Source organism: Montipora capricornis, chromosome 12 (genome assembly GCF_036669925.1).
Source record: "Montipora capricornis isolate CH-2021 chromosome 12, ASM3666992v2, whole genome shotgun sequence".
Lineage (NCBI taxonomy): Eukaryota > Metazoa > Cnidaria > Anthozoa > Scleractinia > Acroporidae > Montipora > Montipora capricornis.
Window position 1 is genome coordinate 17076840 of NC_090894.1, and position 21594 is coordinate 17098433.

Consider the following 21594-nt stretch of genomic DNA (forward strand, 5'->3'; position numbering starts at 1 on the left):
CTGAGATCTTGCCTTGCCTCTAAATCCTTTGTAAAAGTTTCAATGTTTTCATATAAGAGGGCAGGCTGGCTTAGCTGCCGAGATCTTAGTTTTTCTAACCAGGATCTTGGTAAGCGGGCTGGAAGTTTTTGCCATACAAGTATGAACACTTCAGCCAGGTTACCAGAATACCAGGATGAAATTAATTCAACATATTTTTGTGATACAATGGACATTTACCAAGTTTTAACCTCTCGTTTCTTTGATGATGAAGATTGGAATAGTTTCATTTGATAGTTAACGTAAGTCAAAAGAAATTTGAGATTTGCTTAAACAAAGAAAATCGAAAAATTCTCTCCAGGCATGTTTGTTAGAAGTCACACTTGAAAGGTTGCATCAACATTTTTCATCTCGGAAACTGGGATGAAAGTTGACATGTCAACAGAAACCAATTTCACCCCGGTAACTGAGCCAACCCCATCAACTGGGATCTTGTGAAGAGGCCCACAGAGTGGTATTTCATTTTCATTTGGGGATAAATATAATGAACAATACTGTTAAAATTCTTTCAAAGAAAATTACTTCCAAGTACAGAAGACAACATGAAATTACCCAAACCTTGATAAATGTGGCTTGCTGGCTGGAGAAAAAGAACTTTGGGAAAATGAATGGAACTTTGAGAATTGTCATGGAAGCTCGCAAAAGATAATCAGTTTGCTGCAAATAAAAGTGGTCAAATAAATCAAAGTATGCCAAACAGTCCCTGGATCAAAATTTCATCAGGCTCATAAATTGTGAGCAAAGTTTTAATGAAATTAATAATTAAAATTATTATCACAAATTTTTGCCTTCATTGGTTTCCAACAGTATACAGGGTCTTAAACCTGGTCATCACAAGCAATAGAATCAAAAGGATAAGCATTTTGCCCTCAGGGCTGGCTGTCACTAAACTTTTATGTAGGTGGGGAAATTAGAGAGGAAAGAGTGAATTTGTTATGTTAACTCTATTGCTCCTCTCTTTAAGAAAGTGAGGAAAATCCCCAGCCACAGGACCTTAATGCTTTGACTTCCAGGATTGACCAGTATGTGAATTCTCCTCACAATCTCAACGAAATGTCTGTCAGACAGGTGTTGAGAATAAAGATTGTTATCAGCATTTGAGGTGAGACCTTGATATAACACCAAATTCTCATGCCCATACAACAAAAAGACCTATGGTACTAGTTAGGAGAATGAACATTTAGATTTTGGGAATGAAAGGGTTAATGAATGACTGCCCTGGCAGCACTGATGCATTAACTTGTCATTGCTTTGTGTGATTTGTCCTAAATAAGGTGCTAAGGATCAAGACACAACTGATGTTGTGTATCCTTACAATTGCTTATACTTATGATTGCAATGCAAATAAGGGAAAGGCTTTAAATTTTCCTCAAAAGAGTGTCACTTAAGAGTGTCCATTACAGCAGGAAGCAAACAATAATTATTATTACAGTGGGCTCAAAAGGTATGGACAAATTGCCTTACCAGAATTCACAGATGAGTTGATTGTTGAGCGATCATGTCTGCCCAGAAATGCAGCCAATTATATGTATGCCAGTCTTGTTAAGCATTTACAAACTAATGTCTTCTTCACTTTCTGCCCAACTTCAACGTCATTAATTTTGTGTCCAGATCAAAAAGCTATGAAGGTCACCAAGGCACCCACCAACTTTATACAGTTTAGATAACTATTAGCTGAAAACAACCCTGATAGCCTCTCGTACTGACTCTCTTTTGCAACAATACACATATACATACATATACATACTTAATTGACCGCTCCCTATAGGGGCTTTTCAGGGCCAATGAAACTCAAGGAAACGACGGAACAGAACAACAACAACTGATAAGAATCCCAACTGGCCGGAGGCAAACCAGTTGGCTATTTACAAGTGCAGCTGGGAAGTTGAACCAGGGACTACCAGGATCAAATTCAACTAGTGGTCAGTCAACTAGTGGTCAGAGCGGGTCTTGAACCCGGGATCTCCGGATCTCAAGGCAAGCGCCCTAACCACTGGGCCACACTTGCCCTAACCACTGGCCATGAAAGATCATGGCAAATAATGAAACCTTGTTGTGATCGATGACTTTCACATTCTCTTCAGGTTTACTTTTGTGAACAGGGACACTAAGTGGTATTATTAAAACTTTGGCAATCATCCAGTTTGCTGCATTTCTGAACATTTTGGAGCATTATTTTGTTCTTACCAGATGGCAGACTGGGTGACCTTTTAACTGATTTGCAAAGTCCTGAAACCAAAACAATAAAAGATTAATGATGCCACAATAAGTAACATAGAAAAAAATAAAGTATTAGATGATAATAATAAAAATAAAAAGAATAATAATAATAATAATAGTTATTATTATTATTAGTTATTATTATTATTATTATTATTATTATTATTATTATTATTATTATTATTATTATTATTACTATTATTATACTTTTCCACCACCCAAGCATCTCCCAGGGATAGCAACATCAATGAGTGTTGCCTCTTTTTTGGCCTTGTTTAGAATGACACTATCAGGCCTTCTTGCGTTGATTGTCTGGTCGCATTGAACATTAAAATCAGAAAGAACCTTATATTACTCCGATTCTAGTACCCCTTCAGGATTTTGATTGTATCACTTTTCATCTTTGGCGAAACCCACCTTTTAATTATTATATTAACTTATTATTATTATTATTATTATTATTATTATTAATATTGTTATTATTATTATTACTATTATTACTATTATTATTAATATTAATACTGACTCATTTGACAAAGCATAAAGAAATGATTCCATTCATGTTTTTAGTGATTTTCACAACACAATCACGTTAAACCAACAAACCTCTATTGTTTCCAAAATCTCTCCACTTGCCAAAGATAGTTGGTTCTGGCTTAATGCCAAGGATTTGTTAAAACTGCTTTTTTCATCTTCTAATGAACTGTTAAAACACAATAAATTAAGAACTGAAAAAGTGTGTTAATGAGTTTTAGACTGCTCTACAAACTTCCCCTGTGTAAATTATCATGAATAATCCTCTATGCATCCTAAGGAAAGGAAAGGAAAGGAACTTTACCTAAGTGTCTAGTCGTTCTAGCTGGTGCACTAATGGGGGACACTGTAAACTGAAATTAACGATGAAAGCAAATCAAGTCAAAGGTTGGTTTTTGAGGAGAGGGGAAAGCGGAGTACCTGCAGAAAACCTCTCGGAGCAGAATAGAGAACCAACAAACTCAACACACAATATGACGCCGAGTCAGGGAATTGAAACCAGGCCACATTGGTGGGAGGCGAGTGCTCTCACCACTGAGCCATCCCTGCACCCCGGGATCACCTAATGGTGAAGTAATAAAATAATTTACCTGGGCTGAGAAGTTTTCATTAAGACATTAATACTGTGAGATATCAAAAGACAGCTCTGCTGGAGACTGAATCATCTGTTAAGGAAGCTACATTTACAACACAGCAGAAATGGAAGCAAAGACAATCTGACACCAGCTAGCTAGTAGCTAGTAGATTAGAATCTACGAGTGCTTCTGCCCACTACTCACTCAGTGAGAGATAGGATAAGAACTAAGATAACTGCCACAAATAGGTTTGGTGACTTTGTCACAAACAAATACGCTACTGAATTGATGTAATATGTTTATAAGTGTAGTTTGCATTATTTATGTACTATATATATATATTGTATTCAACATTTATAAGTACCTATCTATTCCTATAGTTATATCTGACCCGACCTGTAATTCACATTAATCTGCTAGAGGTTTCAATAAACAAAACTACATCTACTACTACTACTACTACTACTACTACTACTACTACTACTACTACTACTACTACTACTACTACTACTACAAGCCTTAGAATCATGATCAGGAATAATTGTCCAGTGACGCTCTCATTTATCTTTTGAGAATTTACTACTCTTTCCTTTTTGATGACCTACCCATTCACTGCAACCTGCAAACTTGCAAAATTATATTCTTTGCAAATTTGCCACCAAAATAATAATTTTTATAAATTTATCTCTCTATTTACAAGCTGTTCTATCAACATGTATAATATAAGACTCAACAGTTGTACTGAAGATCAGCACAGGAAAGAAAAATCATAATCAGGTTGGATTTTCCAATGCATTCACAGTCTGTAGAAAAGATACGCTTCAATATTCTGGAGACTAACAGGATCTGCATTAAATGAGGAGCAGTACAACTGTCTATATCTCTCACCAAGACTACGGAAGAGTTTGCTGCATTCGGCCATCTGAAATTAAACCATGTAAACAGCCTTTCATCATTCAAAAGTACCAACATGTAAACTACATTGTACAAAAGTTAATATGATATACCCCAGTATTGCCAGTAACTAGTTGTAGACAGATTTTTGCAAGTGTCATGAAGTATTCTCCCCACCTTTTTCCTCAACTTGAACATTATTTGTACCCAGCAATACAATAATGTCATGAAGTTTTCTGCAACTCTCCTTGAGCTCCAGAAGTAAACATTAAGAGTTACAACAAACCTGACCAAAAAAACAACTCTTGGCTAAAGTAGACAATACTGTTGAAAACCCGAAGGAAAAATAAAATTCACACTTCGACTAAACGTAAAACTCCACATGTTTATCAAAATGAATGCCAATCTCATGTCATTTCCATACTTGCAATCTGTGACATTAGGGACTTAATTAAGGATATGACAGGGTCAACAACAACAACAACCTTTTTATATGCCACAAAAATAGAGACAATAACATGTTAATATAAATCAACTATAAAAGGCAAAAAACCTTCTTAGAATAGGAACAAACCAAACGAGCTGAGTAGGTTGTACTATGACTAGGTTAAGTACACTGCAATTGAATATATAGTATTTAAAATAAAAAGTACGAAATACCAAAAACAAACAAACAAACACCACCTATAGTGATAGAACCAAAATTTCTCTACATAGGTTTAATAGGGTGACAAAAAAACTTAAGACAGTTTCACCAAACTGAATTCTTGAATAGTGTAGCTAGTTTATAGAAGTTGAAGGACCTGATATAACAAGTAAAAAATGTTAAGCATGAACTTGCAATAATTGCAGTCCCAAATACTAGCAATCAAAAGATTATGGAACTTACCGGTACTATTATTTTTATTACAATTTCTATTATCATTACTTAATTATTATTACAACGTAAGCCTTTTCACACCTATTCCAACAAAATTACCTGAGTAGTGAAACGACTTAGTCGTTGCACATCTTGACCAGTTGCCATGGCAACAGCCCTTGCTATGGCTGGGGGAGGGCAGGATTTCATTGTTGCACAAGATGCAAGAAGCAGGCTGTGGGCCTGGAGCACTTGAACCCTTAGGCTTGTATAGCTACACTGGAATGAGAACTGGTGATTTGAAGACACAGAAGCCTGAAAACAAGCAAAGACGTTAACATAGCCCACACGTTACTCATGAGGACTAATGATCGTAAGTTAAAGTAAAATAGGCTCAAAACTTGGTGTGTTTCAATAATTGAGTTTCAAAAGCAATTTTTTTGTGTTAACGCATTGACTCCTGGGATTGAGACTTGACGGATTTTACTCTGTCTATCCTAGGGAACCTGAGGAGTGATTGGGTTAATATGCCAAGTGATTGACTTTCAAACTATGCACTTGAACTTAATTTTAACCTGCTTGCACATACTTCCAAGACTTGATTGGGTTTGCTACACCCATTTACATGCATACAAAATCTGTAAAGCAACATTATTATTTTCGTAACATCACCTTGAGTGTGGTGATGCCTTTATGGTACTTTGCAACTGCGTTACATATCTGTCTGGACAGTGCCAACTGAGTCTCACATTTAACACTCAACAGACTCTCAGCCTCACAGAACAACTTCAGTGCACTCAGCCAAAAGTGGAAATGCTCTGATGCAACCTGCAAGAAGTAGGATCGCTCAGTCCGAGCCGATCATGGGGTTTCAGTACCATGAAGTAGTTGAGGGTATCGACTCCACCCTGGGATGTTGACAGTTCTACTACCAAAATCACTGAACTGTTTGCACCCCGAAAAAAATGATTGATCGCATTTGAATTTTGACTAGCTCACATAACTATTTGGAGCGCCCCGATTTGTGACGTGTCATTGGTGATGTAAGCGAGGCTGTGGGAAAATATAAAACAAACAAACTGCGGCTTGAGAGAAATGTGTGCAAAGAACTTTTCACCGTTTGGAAATGATATGTGGTCACTCATGGTTGAGTCGAGGGAGAGATGTTTCAACAGAATTCTACATGCAGCTGAAAATTACTTCCATCGTCACACAGCTAAGGGTCAACCGAAAAAGCTGGAAGAACCAGAACTTGATTTACTGCAACTGCTGATAAAAAGCAGACCTTCGGTAACTTACATGGCAAAGCTGGATACTTCGAGGTAGTGTAAAGACTTGCGCGCTTGGCCAAGAAGAAAATAAAAATGTCATACTCTTGCGAGGCAGTTCAGTGTAAACACATAATGCTTTGTTGTTTCAAATTTCATGCTCGTAAAGCAAAATTGTATAGTTTATAAATACCAGTATAGTATCGACAAATTGTTCACTGGAATCGATAGCAAAGTCTCACTCCAATGATAAGTTGAGTTTTTATCCCTACTTGTTCTGGTTGACTTAAATTTGAAGACAAATTCTCTGCGAAAATTATATGAATCGTCAACATGTCAATATCAGTCGTGGAGAACAAAAATGTCAGCCTGACGTTTTTCAAGTTTATGGCAAATCGCATTGATAAAGGTCGTTTTTGCTCAGAATCATCTTGTTTGTGATGTGACGATAATTTTGTCAGCAAAGGAATTCCACATTACCATTTTCGAGTTTTAAACTCTTGATTAACTAAAGATATCCCCCAAATGACATAGCCCCTTTAAAACATAGTGAACAGCATGTTGCATTTTTTCTTTTCATTTGTACATGTATTATATTTATTGTATTCATTGACACTTTGAAGGTGAACACAGTTAGCTGTTTTAAAACCAAACTGAAAACTTACAGTATCTTTTTGGCGAAGCATCATCATGTTAGATGGTTGTGTGATAGGGTTTTTCTATTTTCAATAATATGTATTGAAACTACTGTATTGAGTTGTGTAAATGCACTGTATAAGAACGATCAATATTATTATCATCTTACACACTTGTAATTTAGCATTTTGCAACAAGTTACGTAATATGCATACAACAAGAAAATTAATGCAAAATCATTTGGCACTGCATACCTTGGATGTCAAGTTGCCAAAAATTTCTGCAGCAAGGCTGTGATAACCCTTCAAATCAAAACAGGAAGTGAAAAATATAAGGAAATAAATTTTAAAAAATTAAACAAATCACTGGAACATGACATTTCAATTGACTGTGTACAGTAACCAATAATAATTTATTTTTTCCTTAAGTAGCTTTAACTCAAAACAACTGTAACAATCTTACCATTAACAATTGGTATTTACCAGTCTAGTAGCTTGCTTGCCAACTCTAAACATTGTCCAATATTTTGATGCTGTGTTTAATTTTCCCAGTTGTTCCAGTAACAAATCTCCTAATTTACGTCGCTCCTCATTACAGGATTGACCCTGACATGACTGAAAAATCAGAGTTGCAATGCCAACCTGTCCAGGCAAAAACGGAAATAAGACACATGTAGTTGCAAGGACTATTAAGAGAATGCAAGGCAATAAATGGGCCCTTTGCAGGATAGTGATCACATGGTACAAAAACCGCCATACTGGGACGCAAATTTAAGCCCTCTCTTGATTACCAAAAATGCCCTCGATTAAGAAAAAATGCCCTCTGTCTCAGCCAATCAGCGCTAAGTAATTTTGCCCTTTATTGATAAGGTCTGTAATCATGCTCGTGATTAACAGCGGGAGTATGATTTGTTTAATCCTGAGCATGATTACAGACCGAATTGGATGATACAAAGTCCTGTTACCAATAATTATTAATCATGACCATTACAATTTCCAAGAAAACAAATGCATTCATTTTTCAAGTTGTCTAATGTTACAAAATTCGTCCATTTTGGAAAATCTCCAGTTTGGTAGAGTAAGTGGTTGTTGCTATGGTTATTGAGATAAATTCTGTGATTGGTGGATTAAGGTGTCCCATTTTAGCCAACTGTCCGATTTCAACCCCACACAATTAGTGAAAAATAAAGCAGTTAACGCACCAATCAAATTTGAGATAATTGTAACAGTTATGTTTGGTTGGAACATACCACTAAATCCTTTGATTCCTTGTCGTCATCATCAGCGTTGACCACAACTTTGGCAAATTGTGAAACTATTTCCTCTCTTAAAGGTTCAAGGGCAGCTGGCAATTGTGTTGCCATGGTGACCAATGTATGACATAATGTTAGTGCCACACCACCTGCAAAGAAAAAATTATGATATGCTGGAGGAGAGATTTTTAGTGCGGGATCAAATACACGGTTTGAAAGTACTTGAAATCAATTTGGAACAAAATAAACTTTGAATCAAATGCCACTTGCTCGTGTTCAGAATGTCAGAATGATCTGTTTATCCAACAGCTTTGTGAGTGATTGAGTGTTGGGAGCAAAAATTGAAATTCTCTCTTTTCATGTGAAGTTGTAGGATATTTTATTCTTCAGAAGCACTTGCCTGATGTGGAAGGCAGAAGGCTTGCCAGGGTCTCCATGAGAGAATATGCAGCCAAAGGATAGCTGTCAACTAAGCTGTTCATTGATGATAAACACACCTAAAAAATCAGTGGACAATTTACTGTCAATTTAAGAGATCATAATATTAATAATCAATAACAGCAATAATTTCAATATCATTTTAGACCACATAAAGCAACGTAATTCGTGGTGTCCTCAGTAAGTGCATCAACATTAATAATAATTTCAATATCATTTTGGATCACATGAAGCAAATTAATTCATGGTGTCCTCAATAAGTGCATCAAGATCGAAAATTAATGTTGACGCACTTATTGTGGACACCATGAATTAACTTGCTTCATTTGATCTAAAATGATATTGAAATTGTTGTTGTTGTTTTCACCGAGAGGTAACACTGAACAGATAAAACCATGTAGACTTGCTTGAGCAGCTTAATTGTTGGTGACAACTTTTCTTCCCTGTTATTTTTGTGTTGACACCACAATGAGTAACAACAATATATAATACGGCAAAAGCAAGTGTTATCCATGAAATTATGAATGACCTTTTGGAACAAGAATCTTGACCACTCTCCAAAGACAGCAGGAAAAAACCAATTCCAAGAACACCATAAAGAAAACCACAACTTGCGTGGTCACATCACATAACACTTATTGACTGAGTAGGAGGGTAGGATAGAAACATACATGTATTTGGCTTTGCGTTACTGCTCTCAGACCACACTGTGTTTGGTCCATTACCCATGACCTCAAGGCAAATACTTTCTTATCCAGTCCTTTCATTCAGTCATTAGGTACACAAACTAGATCCCTACCTTCAGTGACTGGAGTTGCTTACCAACACAACAAACAATAGTACAAGTCTCTGCAGCTATGATGGCTTCCTCGCAAAGTGAGACATCTTTGTCTGGCAATTAAAGATACACAATGTCTATTGGAAAAGATTAACACAGTGTGTCTTAATCTTTGCAAGAGGATTAAGGAAGAGAAGCAAACATTAAATCACATACCATTCTTAATAGCCGCTACAGAAATGTTGACGAGGAGTTCTGACGTTAGAGCAGCCACAACAGAATCACAAGAATTGGATTCCTTCTGACACACTTCAAGCACTGCAAAGAAGAGCAATAACATAAACTGGTGCTGTTTGTATCAATGTTCCCCAGGGAACACTGCCTACCATTACAGCCACCACCTACAGCAAAACCTTCCGACAACTATATACAAACCATAATGGCATTGCTCTTGAAACCTTTTGCTCCTGTAGCACTAATGCCAATATTTTTGAACTGTGCTTCTAATTAGGTACATGAAGTTTACTGGTTTGAACCTGAATGTGTCATGTTGCATATAACTTACCCTACCTTTTTCACTGTTCAACACGTCAACTGCTTCAGATCTTGATAAAGTCACCAAGACTGTCATTGCTGATAATACCAGAGAATCGTAACAGCAGCTAAGGATAAATTCACACAGACCCTGGAAAAAAAAAACAACTTACTAGATTTACCTTATGCAATCTGAGTTCACATTACGTACTACTACTATTGATTTTTGCACAGGTAAAAACCAAATAATATTATATAAAAAAGTTCTATCAAGGTGGGGGTATCTTCTCAAAGTTCTTTCAGTCACCACACTTTTAAATTGGAACCATGTCTTCAAAATCTGCAGTTAAAACAACCAAAATATTGCTTCATTTGACAAAATGTTTATACCATGGTGTCATCAACAAGTTCCAAGAATCAGAAATGGGGCTCACTGTTTATTTTAGAAATAATAATGATGTCAAAATAGTCATTAACATAACATAAAACATTAGGCAGGAACACCACATAAGAAACGTTAAGCCCTACTCTTTCCAAATGCATGTAGTGGAATTGCCCCTCACACAGTAAAACAGTGTGTTTTAAGGACGGCGCCTACTAATTCAAAGGTGTTTTTGCGTGGTTTACTGAGTATGCAGAAAAAGCAGATCTTAACAAGTGTTATTAAAATCCAAAAAGAAAATTGGGGGTAACCACGCATTTTTCGAAGATAATTAATCAACAAATTATATCTGTAAAAAGCTTTAAAATACAAAGCAATGTATGGTGCTTGTTTCCAAATTGAAGCTTCATTATCTCTGAAAAATGCACAGTTACCCTCAATTTTATTTTTGGATACCAAGAGCACTTGCTAAGTTCTGCTTTCTCTGCATAGTTTTGAACTGTACAACAATATCCCTGTATTAATAACCACCACCCATAGGAAATCCGAGTATCTTGAGATGCACAGAACGTATGAGCAAGAACAATACACCAGTGTAGTAGGCACTGTCCTTAACGTCCCACTGAATTGATAAGATTACTGTCAAAAGGCTGTGAGATGGAGCTTAAGGTTTATTGGCCTTTAACCTAATGACCCCTAGAAGTGAGACTTAACAGATTTTACTTTGTCTACCGCCAGACGATTTTACTGGGGGCATCGTAGGGCGTTTGAGGGGTCAATTGGTTAATATATCCAAGAACACTTGAAAGTCTTAACACTGGAAGATGTGATTATAGAAGGTCAGAACTTTCTCTTCGTTTATTTTAAGATCAATAAATTTTTCATCACAACCTCCTTATTACTAGTCCACTTCCCTCCCTACTAAGTAGTCTCCTTCACAGCCGTCTTTCGGGATGCCACGCAACGCTCCCCCAAAAGGAAAGGCTGCTCACATTGGAACCACATTACTTTCTCGGAGTGAGCCAATCACAGCTACAGTTCCATTTTCTGGAACAGTATCAAGCGGCTCAACCAATAATACCTCTTGTTTCATCAATGAGCTGCATCATCACAAAATTCATATGCAGGTCTGTTGTTTGCATTTTTCAAAGCAACTGTGTTGACCATGAGCCCAAGAAGAAATGAAGAACTGAAAGAATGAAAGGCTGTAAATATAATCACATTATTCGTTATTTTTACTGACTTCAAAATCAAGTCTTCGTGTTCGCGCAATTTTATTAATTTCACATTATTCTCAACTGGCACTTTGCATGAAAACAGAGCTGAAACCAAAGCAAAAAAACCACTAGTCAAAATCTGACCGCATCTGTAAAAAACCTAGGCTTTCTGTAACGGCAGATGAGGTTTTGCCCAGGTCGAACACAGATTCGATCGGCGGCCAGAAACTAGGCAAACACATAAATAGTTTCCAGTACTGGATGCTGTTGCAAAATTATAAGTACTATTGCCACCAAAAATAAATACTCTTTCTTGGGCGTTTGAGCTTTTTTCAACGTTTCAATCCAAACATCTACCAAGGGCTGCCAGAAAATCACAATGAATGATTTTGCTCACACTCAATTGGCTAATAACCTTTTTGGTTGTTTTAATAGACCATCAAAAGAATGGGAAAGGAATGTGGTTCCAATGTGAGGAGCTGTTTCTTTCGGGGGAGCATTGTGTGACATCCCGAAAGACGGCTGCGAAGGAAACTACCTACTGAGTTGACTGGTCTGGGTTTCTAATGAGCACACCTATTACCAGTTGGCAAGGAACAGAACAACATCATTTACTCAAAAACGTAAATATTAAAATGAATACATATTACACTGTAACTGACTTTTATGACACCCACTTTAATGTTCTCTAGAATCCACATGTGTGGTGCTCCTTTTGCCAGCATTCTCAAATCTGAGAGGGCATGAGTTTTGACAACTCTCCTTGGATCATGTCTCACATACCTCAACAACAGCTCAGTCTATGTCAAAAACAGTTTTCATAAGTGATGTTCGTGTATCATTTTCAAGTATTACATGAAAATAAGAAATAGGTTTTAGGTATCTCTATACTATGATACAGGCGGCCATCAAAAATTTCACCTCTGATTCATAAAATTCTGGAGTTTGTTACATTCTTTCATTAAATTGGTTAGAGCTTTGTCCCCAGTTTTATTGTTCATGCTGTTATCACATCATTTGATCAATAATGGTCAAGTGCTGAAGAAAACAATGCAGTAATGAATGGCTGATTCTTTTGAATTGTTGATCACCATAAATAACTGTTGTTTGTATTGTTTCTCTGAGAAAACATTAAAAATGGTTGCAGGTAATGAGTGCTTTCAATAAGACCTGCAACGGGCGGGTGCCCACTTGCGAATCACCGGCAGTATTTCTTGTGAACAAATAAAACTGAAGAAAAGGATTATTGGCCACTCACTTCAATTAATTGGTTAGTAGAAATTGTTTGAAAAGCTACATGTAATATTAACACGTTAAAAGACAGTATTCTTGGGAACAACATTACTTATTACTGTACGTTTCACAAAGGCATGCCCAGTACTAATGTACCTCAATCTGTAGTACTTAATACACAACTGATGATATCATGTATTACACAAAAGATTTTATCACAGACTCATAAACGTGTACCATGCAATACCATAAAGTTTTTCTTTCAAAAGAGCAGTGAAAGCTTGGATGTTAACATTCTCCCTCAAATCACTGGAAATAGACTTTTTACACTTCCTGATTTCAAAACTTTCTGGAGGAGCATGCCCCAATTACAATCCAACAGGTGCTTACATTACTTAGCCACATGCTTCAAATCTTATTGACAGCACTGGGTATTACGTGACTGGACTAACTATGGCAGTTTAAAGAAAAACTAGTGGTGGATTGATTGACAAGGGAATGGTTTATAGCACAGTTTATAACAAAATTCAGTTTTAACCTGTCTGGGGATATCAATCATGCATGACACTGCAAGACAGGACAATGTATGAAGGGTAACAACCACAAAATTACAGGCTGGGTGAGATGTTAGCAACGAAGAACATAACTCGTGCACCTGAAGAAGAAAAAAATGTAATGCAAAAGATCACTTTAATGGCATGAAGTGCATGTCACAAATTGCCAACAGTAAATACAGCATACCCTCTTTTTTTGTGCAAAGTAAAGAACAAAAAAAGAAAACAAAATAAAAAAACAACTCAAATTCAAAAATTAAATGAAAACACCCTGTGCAATTTATTATTTTTTTCTTGCATTTTTGCCAATTTATACTTCCCACCTGAGCACATGGAATTCAATTTTTCAATAAAATTCAGATAGACCTATAAGACTCTTATGCACTATGATAATAATGTGTGACAGGGTGAAATGAGATCAAAGAAAAATTGCTTAAGGTGATTCCCTGGTTTTGCATTGTACAACCATACTGCGCATAATTTCTTGCATCACTGGCGCTTGCAGTAGTGCAGGTAAATTGACAAAATGGTGGATTTTCATTTACACCAAGCCCAACATTTGGGGTGCGCGGCAATTGTCAAGAAAGTAGCTCAAATAGTCATATTCTCCAGCGTCGTATAACGGAAACAAGCCTGGTGACCCCCCTTTTTATTAGACTTTTATTATCTCCTTGACATCTTACAACAGTGTGCGAAGTTTCATCAGAAATCTATGACAAGTTCTATTTCTAGGGAATCACCTCAATTCACTGCACAATAGATCTCTCCTGCCACACAATGCTGAGCACTTTTTGATGAAATACTAGAAGCCCTGATTATCTAGTTTTTCAAATAGTTCAATTTTGTTTTTTCTTTGTCTAATATTCATTTTCACAGTATGAAAAAAAGGAAAAATCAAAATTGAACAAGTTTGAAAAATTTTAAACCAGGAGAAAATTTGAACCACAACATATATCTATTAAATAATATTATCATTGCAAAAAAAGCCACTACACTTGTTAAAATCCTTGGGAGTCAACTACAGTACATGACAACTGACCTTTTCTGTCAGATGTAGATCATAATGCATGTGTCGGAAAATTGGGATTAACTTTAGTTTCACTTCTACAGGTGTACTAAGCCCTGCAAAATTAAGGAAGAAGTTAATTTTTATTGTAAAAAGAAATCAAATGCTGGTCACTCTTTTGGGATTTTTTAAGACATCAACCCATGCATTTCTCACCTTCAATTAGTTGAGATATTTTATTATAAAGGCCAGAAGCAAACTCCCTGTTAATAGAAAGATGAATATTAATATGAGTACCCAGAAAAAAACCTCGCAGAGCAGAGTACAGACTGCAAATTCAATAAAGACATTTCTATGCCCTACAAGTCCTCCATTCCAGAAATGCATTAGTTGCAGGCACCTTCTCTTACCTCTGCAACAACCTTCACCCAACCCCATATGTCATGTCAGTGACATGTCAGCGTGTCCCGACACATTGATGAATGCATTGGTTGGATCCAATTTGTTACAATACCCACCATCTCAATATGTATGATTTAGTTCAATGAAACCTAACCAGCAGACTTTAAAAGATACTGTAGCCCCTGCAAAATTTAAACCTTTGTGACACCCCTCCTTGTATCCTTTCTCTCAATGTATATTTTCGTAAACTTTCATACCATTTTCAGTTTTTCGACTCTGTCAGTCATAATTTTGTGTTGGGGTGGGAATCATTTATATAACACATGTTCAAGCTGACGAAGGTGATTTACATAACCCTGACCCCAATTAGATGACTGGTAACAGAGCTTAATAAACCAAATCTGGACGAAGTGAAAGGCATAATAATTTATTTCAAATGAAATTTCTGTGTACCTTGAATGTGAACAGAGCTTATCAGTTGCAAATATAGCAGCTTCTAACTCAACCTCATCATGTGACTCCAAGCTGCTTCTGATACTGCAGAATGTTGAAAATAATCATTAATTTTGTAATGCCCCTTTATTAAAAAATAAATTCTACAATTTATGAAAATATATACCCTGTACATAGCCTTCTTCAATTCAGTTTTCAGATTATCCCATCTGGGGCTCGGATTTATACAAGTATACAATTGATGCACAATATCTTTTATGTACTGTCAGTGTCACCGAAAAAGAAAATAAATAATTCTATTATAAATCGGAATTATTTTATTGCATCAACAAAAGGTTAACTGCCTCGTTATAGCTATTATAAAACAATGTAGTTAAAAATAGTAGTTGAATAAACAAGTCAACATGCAAAATACACTGATTTTAGAAACCAATGGATTACCTGTGATGGACATTTTTCCTCTCTGAGACTAAGCAGGCAACGCTACCAAGAACTCTACAAACAAAAGTACTGGTAATTAAGTTACAAAAAAGATGACAAAGCAACAGAGAAATTACTTTTGAATAAATGTTACATTCTTTTCAATCGTATTGTTAATTAAGAGGTATGTTTTCAGGCATCTGGCACATTCGCACTCGTCCGGTCGTCTCAAACAACTAATAAACCATCCGGACGAGTATAATAACTCCACAGGTCGTCTCTTGGACAACACCCATCCTATTAATGAGCTAATGGGAATGTGCTGCTGGATGGGATTGCATTTTCACAATTGGATTGACTATAAAGGGGTTGCATTTTCAACAGAGTTCCCGACAGAGTTACTAGAATGGGGTCACCAATTGTCAGGATTTTGAGGGTAGAAAATTCTGGCTAGTGGGATTTAAAAATGGAAAGATTTGTGATAAAAAAAAGTTTTTACAGAAAGAACTGTAGCGCTGTTAATTTAATATTTACTAGTCGCATTACATTCTGTTTTGAAATTACAATAATGGTTTTATGTAAGGTAAATGCATAAACAGAAGGTGACTTTGGACATTGGGGTCACTAAAATTACATTTACCCAAAAGTGACCCACCTTCCCACACCGAGATCTCAAGTTTGGGCGTGATTTTTCACCACGTGGGATTTTTATGAAACAAAAACAATTGCAGGCTCAATTTCCATGTATCTCACCGAGTCTCTCACCGATGGCATGGTTGTTAGCAAGTCATTTAGCATAAAGCAAAGGGTGACTCGTTGTCTCAGCTGATAATGTGGCGTTAGTTACAAGGTGTTTCACCACCTCTGGCAAAAAGGAAAATAAGTGGAGCAGAACCTGCTGCTTACCAACAGGAAAAACACAAAACCTAGGTTTCATATTAAAGGCAGACTGAGACACTAGCCAGGAGAATCGAAACTTTGGGTCGCTGAATCGTAACTTTGTAAGCTACATTCACATACGTTTTGCTGTGGCAAATATGGACCACTGTAAATTGGGTTCCCTCGGTGCAAATAAAATAATATTCCAGAGTCAAAATACGTAATTTCTGACGAGAGTGTAAAATAAAACACAAATGCTCAAGTTACAAGTAATTTTATTGACCATTCAGTCTATACTTCTGCATTTTTGCTTGGGCAACCCAAAATTTTACCGGGCAAGTATATCATAACACGTACTGGCCCAGATGACGACTTCGATAAAGTATGAGTATGGATCCCTGCTGTTTCAAAGGAAATTGAAAACAATAATTTAATGCACATTGTTGGAATTGCGTGGCTACTTGCCTTTGGAACAAGATACATGTTCATACTTTGGAGACATGTAGATTACCTGACAGTTATCGCCCTTGCAACTGGATCATTGGAGTGAATGACAGAGTAAATTCGCTTCAAAAATTCATCCACATTTAAAACTTTTTCCAAATGTTTCTCACTTTGTTCAATGACCTTCAGAATGCAAAGCCGAAGAAAATTACTCCTGAAAAAAATTATGGTTGTCAAGCAAAAACCAGTCAGTTAACATCAAAACCATAATACCCATAGCAATGATAAGAATAACAGTAATAACCTTATAATTTAGAGAATAGTTCAACAACAATAACAACACAACTTTATTCAAGATGGGTGTAAGCATATGGTCCCACCATGTACATGTACATGTAATGCGCAAGGCTGACATGATTTAGAAAGGTAGAGAATGGCCTAACTCTACACCTTCCCTCCTAGTACCGAATAACAAACATGATCAGTCTAACTTCCACCAAATATTATCCTATCCAAAGTCTGACAATAAAGTGGGGAGGCAAACGTTTTCAAAAGTCTCTGTCTTAATAGGGCGTAACCCAAGCAGGAACAGCATTACTGGGATAACTGCCCTGAACAGAGTCAAACATTTAGCGTCCGTAGTAAACTACAAGTCCAACTGGTTAGGAGATCTGAATATCCTTCTGGAACATGTTTGTACCAGTGCTGATTCTCTGCAAACAGGCTGCTTTTGGCAAGCTTCCGAGGTAACACAGGGAAACTGAGATGAGCCTGCTGAATGTCATTCCCGAGTCATTGACAGGTTGGTCACTGACAGAACTAGCGAGGATGGCTTGATTACCTGCTATGACTGGTCTGTTATGACGCACAGTGTCTTTCTCTGTCTCACTGAGGAAAGACCGTGGATGCTCGGTACGCCCTTGTACTTTCCCTAGTATATCTTGGTCCCTGATCAGTACTGATTCACTGTTTGTTAAATCTGGAAGTTCCTGTAATTAATGTCGGCAGTCAAAGTTTCTCTTCTGGTTAGATCTGTAAATCTCTTCTTTCTTTGCAACTTCTTCATGCACTCTGAGCATCAATGACTGCCAGGTGGGCTCTGTGTTCCCAGTACAGGTGGAGTAAGGGCTGTTGTGGTATGTACAGTGGCCATCCCTCTTGACAAATTAATTGTCTGACTTGTGTACATTACTCGTCACTTTTCTGAGCATTTCTGATCTCCTGAAGAGGTTGGGCAGTTGGAAGACTGTCCATTGCACAGCTGGCAAAGGTTTCAATAATTAATTTCTTCAATAAACTGAATATCAGAAGCTTCTGGGGTACATGAAGGGGCATGTGAGAGTGTATCAGCAGAAATTTGACGTTTTCCAGGGACATGAAGGATGTCAGGGTTGTACCTCATCATTCTGAAATGGAAGTGTAGGATCCAGGGTTGCATCTTGGATATTCCACTTGGGGTCAAAAGGGGTACAATGGGATTGTGATCTGTTTCTAATTTAAAAGTGAAGCTGAGTCCCAGCACATAGGTGTTCACATACCCAGATTGATGCAACAGCTCCTTTCTAGATCTCATGACCATTTAGTTTCTTTCAGCATCAGTAAGGGATCTTGAGATGTAGCAAAGAGGACAACGGCTGCAAGGGTTCATTTAAGTCAGCCAATCCTTGAATTAACTTTCCCAGCTGGTTAACCATCCCCATGAACCTCTGGAACTCTGTTATAGTAGAAGGGACTGGAAACTGGGCAATGGCTCTTGTCTTAAGATCTGGATCAGACAGAACAAACTCCTTGAGCATCAACAATGTGCTCCTGGAACTTGATTCTCCCTTGAGAGAACCCGCATCTCTGTACATTCAGTGTCAGGCCAGCTTCTTGGATACTGAAGAGAGCAGCCTGGACACGTACATCATGTTCCATCTGATTCCTACCATGGATAAGGATGTCGTCCATCCGGCATATCATCCCATCGAGACCCTCCAACATAGCTGACATGGTCCATTAGAATATCTCGGGTACCGACCTGATACTGAAGGGAAACCTGTTGAAGCAGTTGCGACTGAATGGCGTTTTGAAGGTTGTTAGAAGCTTGAAATCTTCATCCAAGGGGATTTGCCACAAACCACTGTTGGCATCCAATTTTGTGAACACTCTACTTTCTCCCAGAGTGGCAAGGCTTTCATCAACTGAGCTCATGGGATGAATTTCATGTTTGACTGCCTTGTTCAGTGGCATCATGTCCACACAGATCCGTACTCGTCCATTGGCCTTGGGTATGGGAACAATACCAGAGCACCACTCTGCGGGAACAGTGACTGGAGAAATGACGCCTTGCTGTAATATCAAGTCAATTTCATTCTTTACTTTGGGTAGAAATGGATGTGGAATTCTCCCTGGAGTATAGACACACACTGGCTCGACCTCTGGATTGAGCTTGATTTGGTATTTGTTTTTCAGTTTTCCCAAGCCTGTGAAGAGTTGAGGAAATTCTTCCTTGAAATTAGTAACCTGAGTAATCACCTCTCCAAAACAAGCAATTAAACCCAGGTCAACAGAAGCTTTCTTACTGAGGAGGGAGTACATCTCAGCCTTGAGAACATAGATGGTTATCTTGCGACGTTTATACTCCAACATGGTGTTAAAGGTACCAATGACTGAGAGAATGGCGCCGCCTGGACCTCTTAAGATTTGTTGGGTATTTCATAACTACTGGTCTTCAAGCCACAGTTCCTTGTCACTGACAATGGAAACTACCTCTCTGGTATCCAATATGAAGCCTTTATTATTGCCATCCACCTTGACAACTGCAGTCCAGAAGTAGCCTTTACCATTATAGACTTCACTGAGAAAAGGAATGTTGACTTCTTCGAGATCTGCAACTTCGTTAACAGTCATTCGCTTCGCTGCCAAACAGTGTGAAAGTGACCTTTTTATGGCAGTTGCTGCAGGTGACATCTTTTAAGGAGCATAATTCTCGTGTATTGCTGTCGACCGCACAAAATGCATTTTTGGTACTGACTTGCTCCTGTTCAGCATTATTCTTGAGTATGTAAGCGACTCATCCAACATTTGACTTGTTCTGGTCTGTTTGCGCCAGAAGGAAGGGGAGTAGGGAGGGAGGGGAGGGAAGTTGCAGGGAGTGGAAGATGACTCAGCTGTTGCGGATTAATTTTGTTCTCTTGTGCTCCAGAAGGCAACCCATTAATTTTACACATACAGTTTCTACACCATAATATACAACTCATTCTATACTATAATAACCCAGCTGTTGATAGCTTAATTTTTGTAAGAAAATAATTAGATTAATTTTTGTAAGAAGTAATTACCCCACTCGGAAGACATCAGCAAGTTTTAACAAAGCACTGTTGATCAAGATCGGAAAAGGGTATTTCTCAAACAAGCCAGGTAGACGAACTATAGCTTCACACTGTTCTCCTACTTTGCTTGATCTCAGCCCTACATTACAAAAGGAATAGCAACATAGGGATCATCATCATCATCATCACAGAGGTCATCATAAGGCCATCCCCCCTTTTGTTTTTTGTTTACCGTCGGTCCGTCCGATTGAAAAAAAAAATCATAAGCTGGTACCCCGGCATCATAACTGTCAGGGTTCTCATTAAGTGCCGGCAGCCGGCTAAAAAACCGGCTACTTTAAATTTAGAGCCGTCTACTTTTCGGTCATAAACTTGCTATAAACAATGATAAAGCGCTTCTCCCGCCGCCTACTTTTATATTTAAGCCGTCTACTCCAAAACTTATTGAGAACCCTGACTGTGGAGCCAGGAAAACCACAAGACGTGATCCCAAAATCAACATGGCGGAAAAGTTGGCAGCGTGGGGAAAAGGATCAACCACCGAAACTCCTGTGTGACATAAAAATGGCTTTAAAACGTTGTTAACTATTTTTTTTGGAAAATGCCCAAAATTTGGGTCAGTTGGACGATGCGAAACGGAGAAAAAAACGGGGAAGGCCTAATCATCTACAACATCTGTGTCTATCTGTCTTAACATCTACAAGTAGACTGGATTCACATCTTGAAAAAACAGTACATTACATTACCCAATTTCCGCACAAGAACTAAATGAGATAAATTCTCGTGTGTGTTGAAGGTATGCGATATCTTCATTTCTGTTTATTGAACGCTGCTAAGTGGCATTTTTTTTAAATGGCGATTTAATTAAGGCTGATTCCGAAGTCTTTAACATGTTTCCCACCTCAGTGTGATTTTGATGGAATAAGCATTTTCCGTCCTTCCCTCGATTATGACAAATCCCATTGTATTAAGGTTCATTTGAACTGTGAGTTAACTGTCCAAACGAATAACCAGAGCATTTTTTCTACTCTTGTCAGCGAGTTTCCTGAAGGTTTTCTCTAGGTAAATAATGCCTCCATATCGTATATACTATACAGCTATCGTCACTTAAAAGCACCTTTGTCAAGCTCTGCAAGGGCAGTGTTTGCATCTTGCCAACTATCTGAATTATTGGAAGATTTTACGCCAAAGTTGACCCAGGAGCTGGAGCTCAAAGCAGCCGCCATATTGAATAACATTTCCCATAAGTCAATGCTAGCAAAG

General features: G+C 37.6%; 1 protein-coding gene across 1 annotated transcript in view; it reads right to left on the reverse strand.

Moving 5' to 3' along the window:
- Positions 1-21567, reverse strand: part of LOC138026001 (integrator complex subunit 7-like) — a 24417-nt gene extending 2850 nt beyond the window's left edge. Inside the window, exons 1-23 of the mRNA XM_068873168.1 lie at positions 21449-21567; positions 20341-20470; positions 17085-17231; positions 15716-15769; positions 15275-15358; positions 14636-14682; positions 14453-14535; positions 13398-13514; positions 12304-12426; positions 10064-10178; positions 9710-9811; positions 9515-9606; positions 8678-8774; positions 8275-8426; positions 7508-7666; positions 7280-7327; positions 5794-5949; positions 5242-5436; positions 4187-4290; positions 3384-3449; positions 2866-2962; positions 2227-2268; positions 598-696 (exon numbers count right to left, since the gene is read on the reverse strand). Coding sequence (XP_068729269.1) covers positions 598-696; positions 2227-2268; positions 2866-2962; positions 3384-3449; positions 4187-4290; positions 5242-5436; positions 5794-5949; positions 7280-7327; positions 7508-7666; positions 8275-8426; positions 8678-8774; positions 9515-9606; positions 9710-9811; positions 10064-10178; positions 12304-12426; positions 13398-13514; positions 14453-14535; positions 14636-14682; positions 15275-15358; positions 15716-15769; positions 17085-17231; positions 20341-20470; positions 21449-21557 — 2418 coding nt within the window. The 5' untranslated portion in view covers positions 21558-21567. The remainder of the gene's footprint in view (positions 1-597; positions 697-2226; positions 2269-2865; positions 2963-3383; positions 3450-4186; positions 4291-5241; positions 5437-5793; positions 5950-7279; positions 7328-7507; positions 7667-8274; positions 8427-8677; positions 8775-9514; positions 9607-9709; positions 9812-10063; positions 10179-12303; positions 12427-13397; positions 13515-14452; positions 14536-14635; positions 14683-15274; positions 15359-15715; positions 15770-17084; positions 17232-20340; positions 20471-21448) is intronic.
- Between the last annotated feature and the right edge of the window lie 27 nt (positions 21568-21594).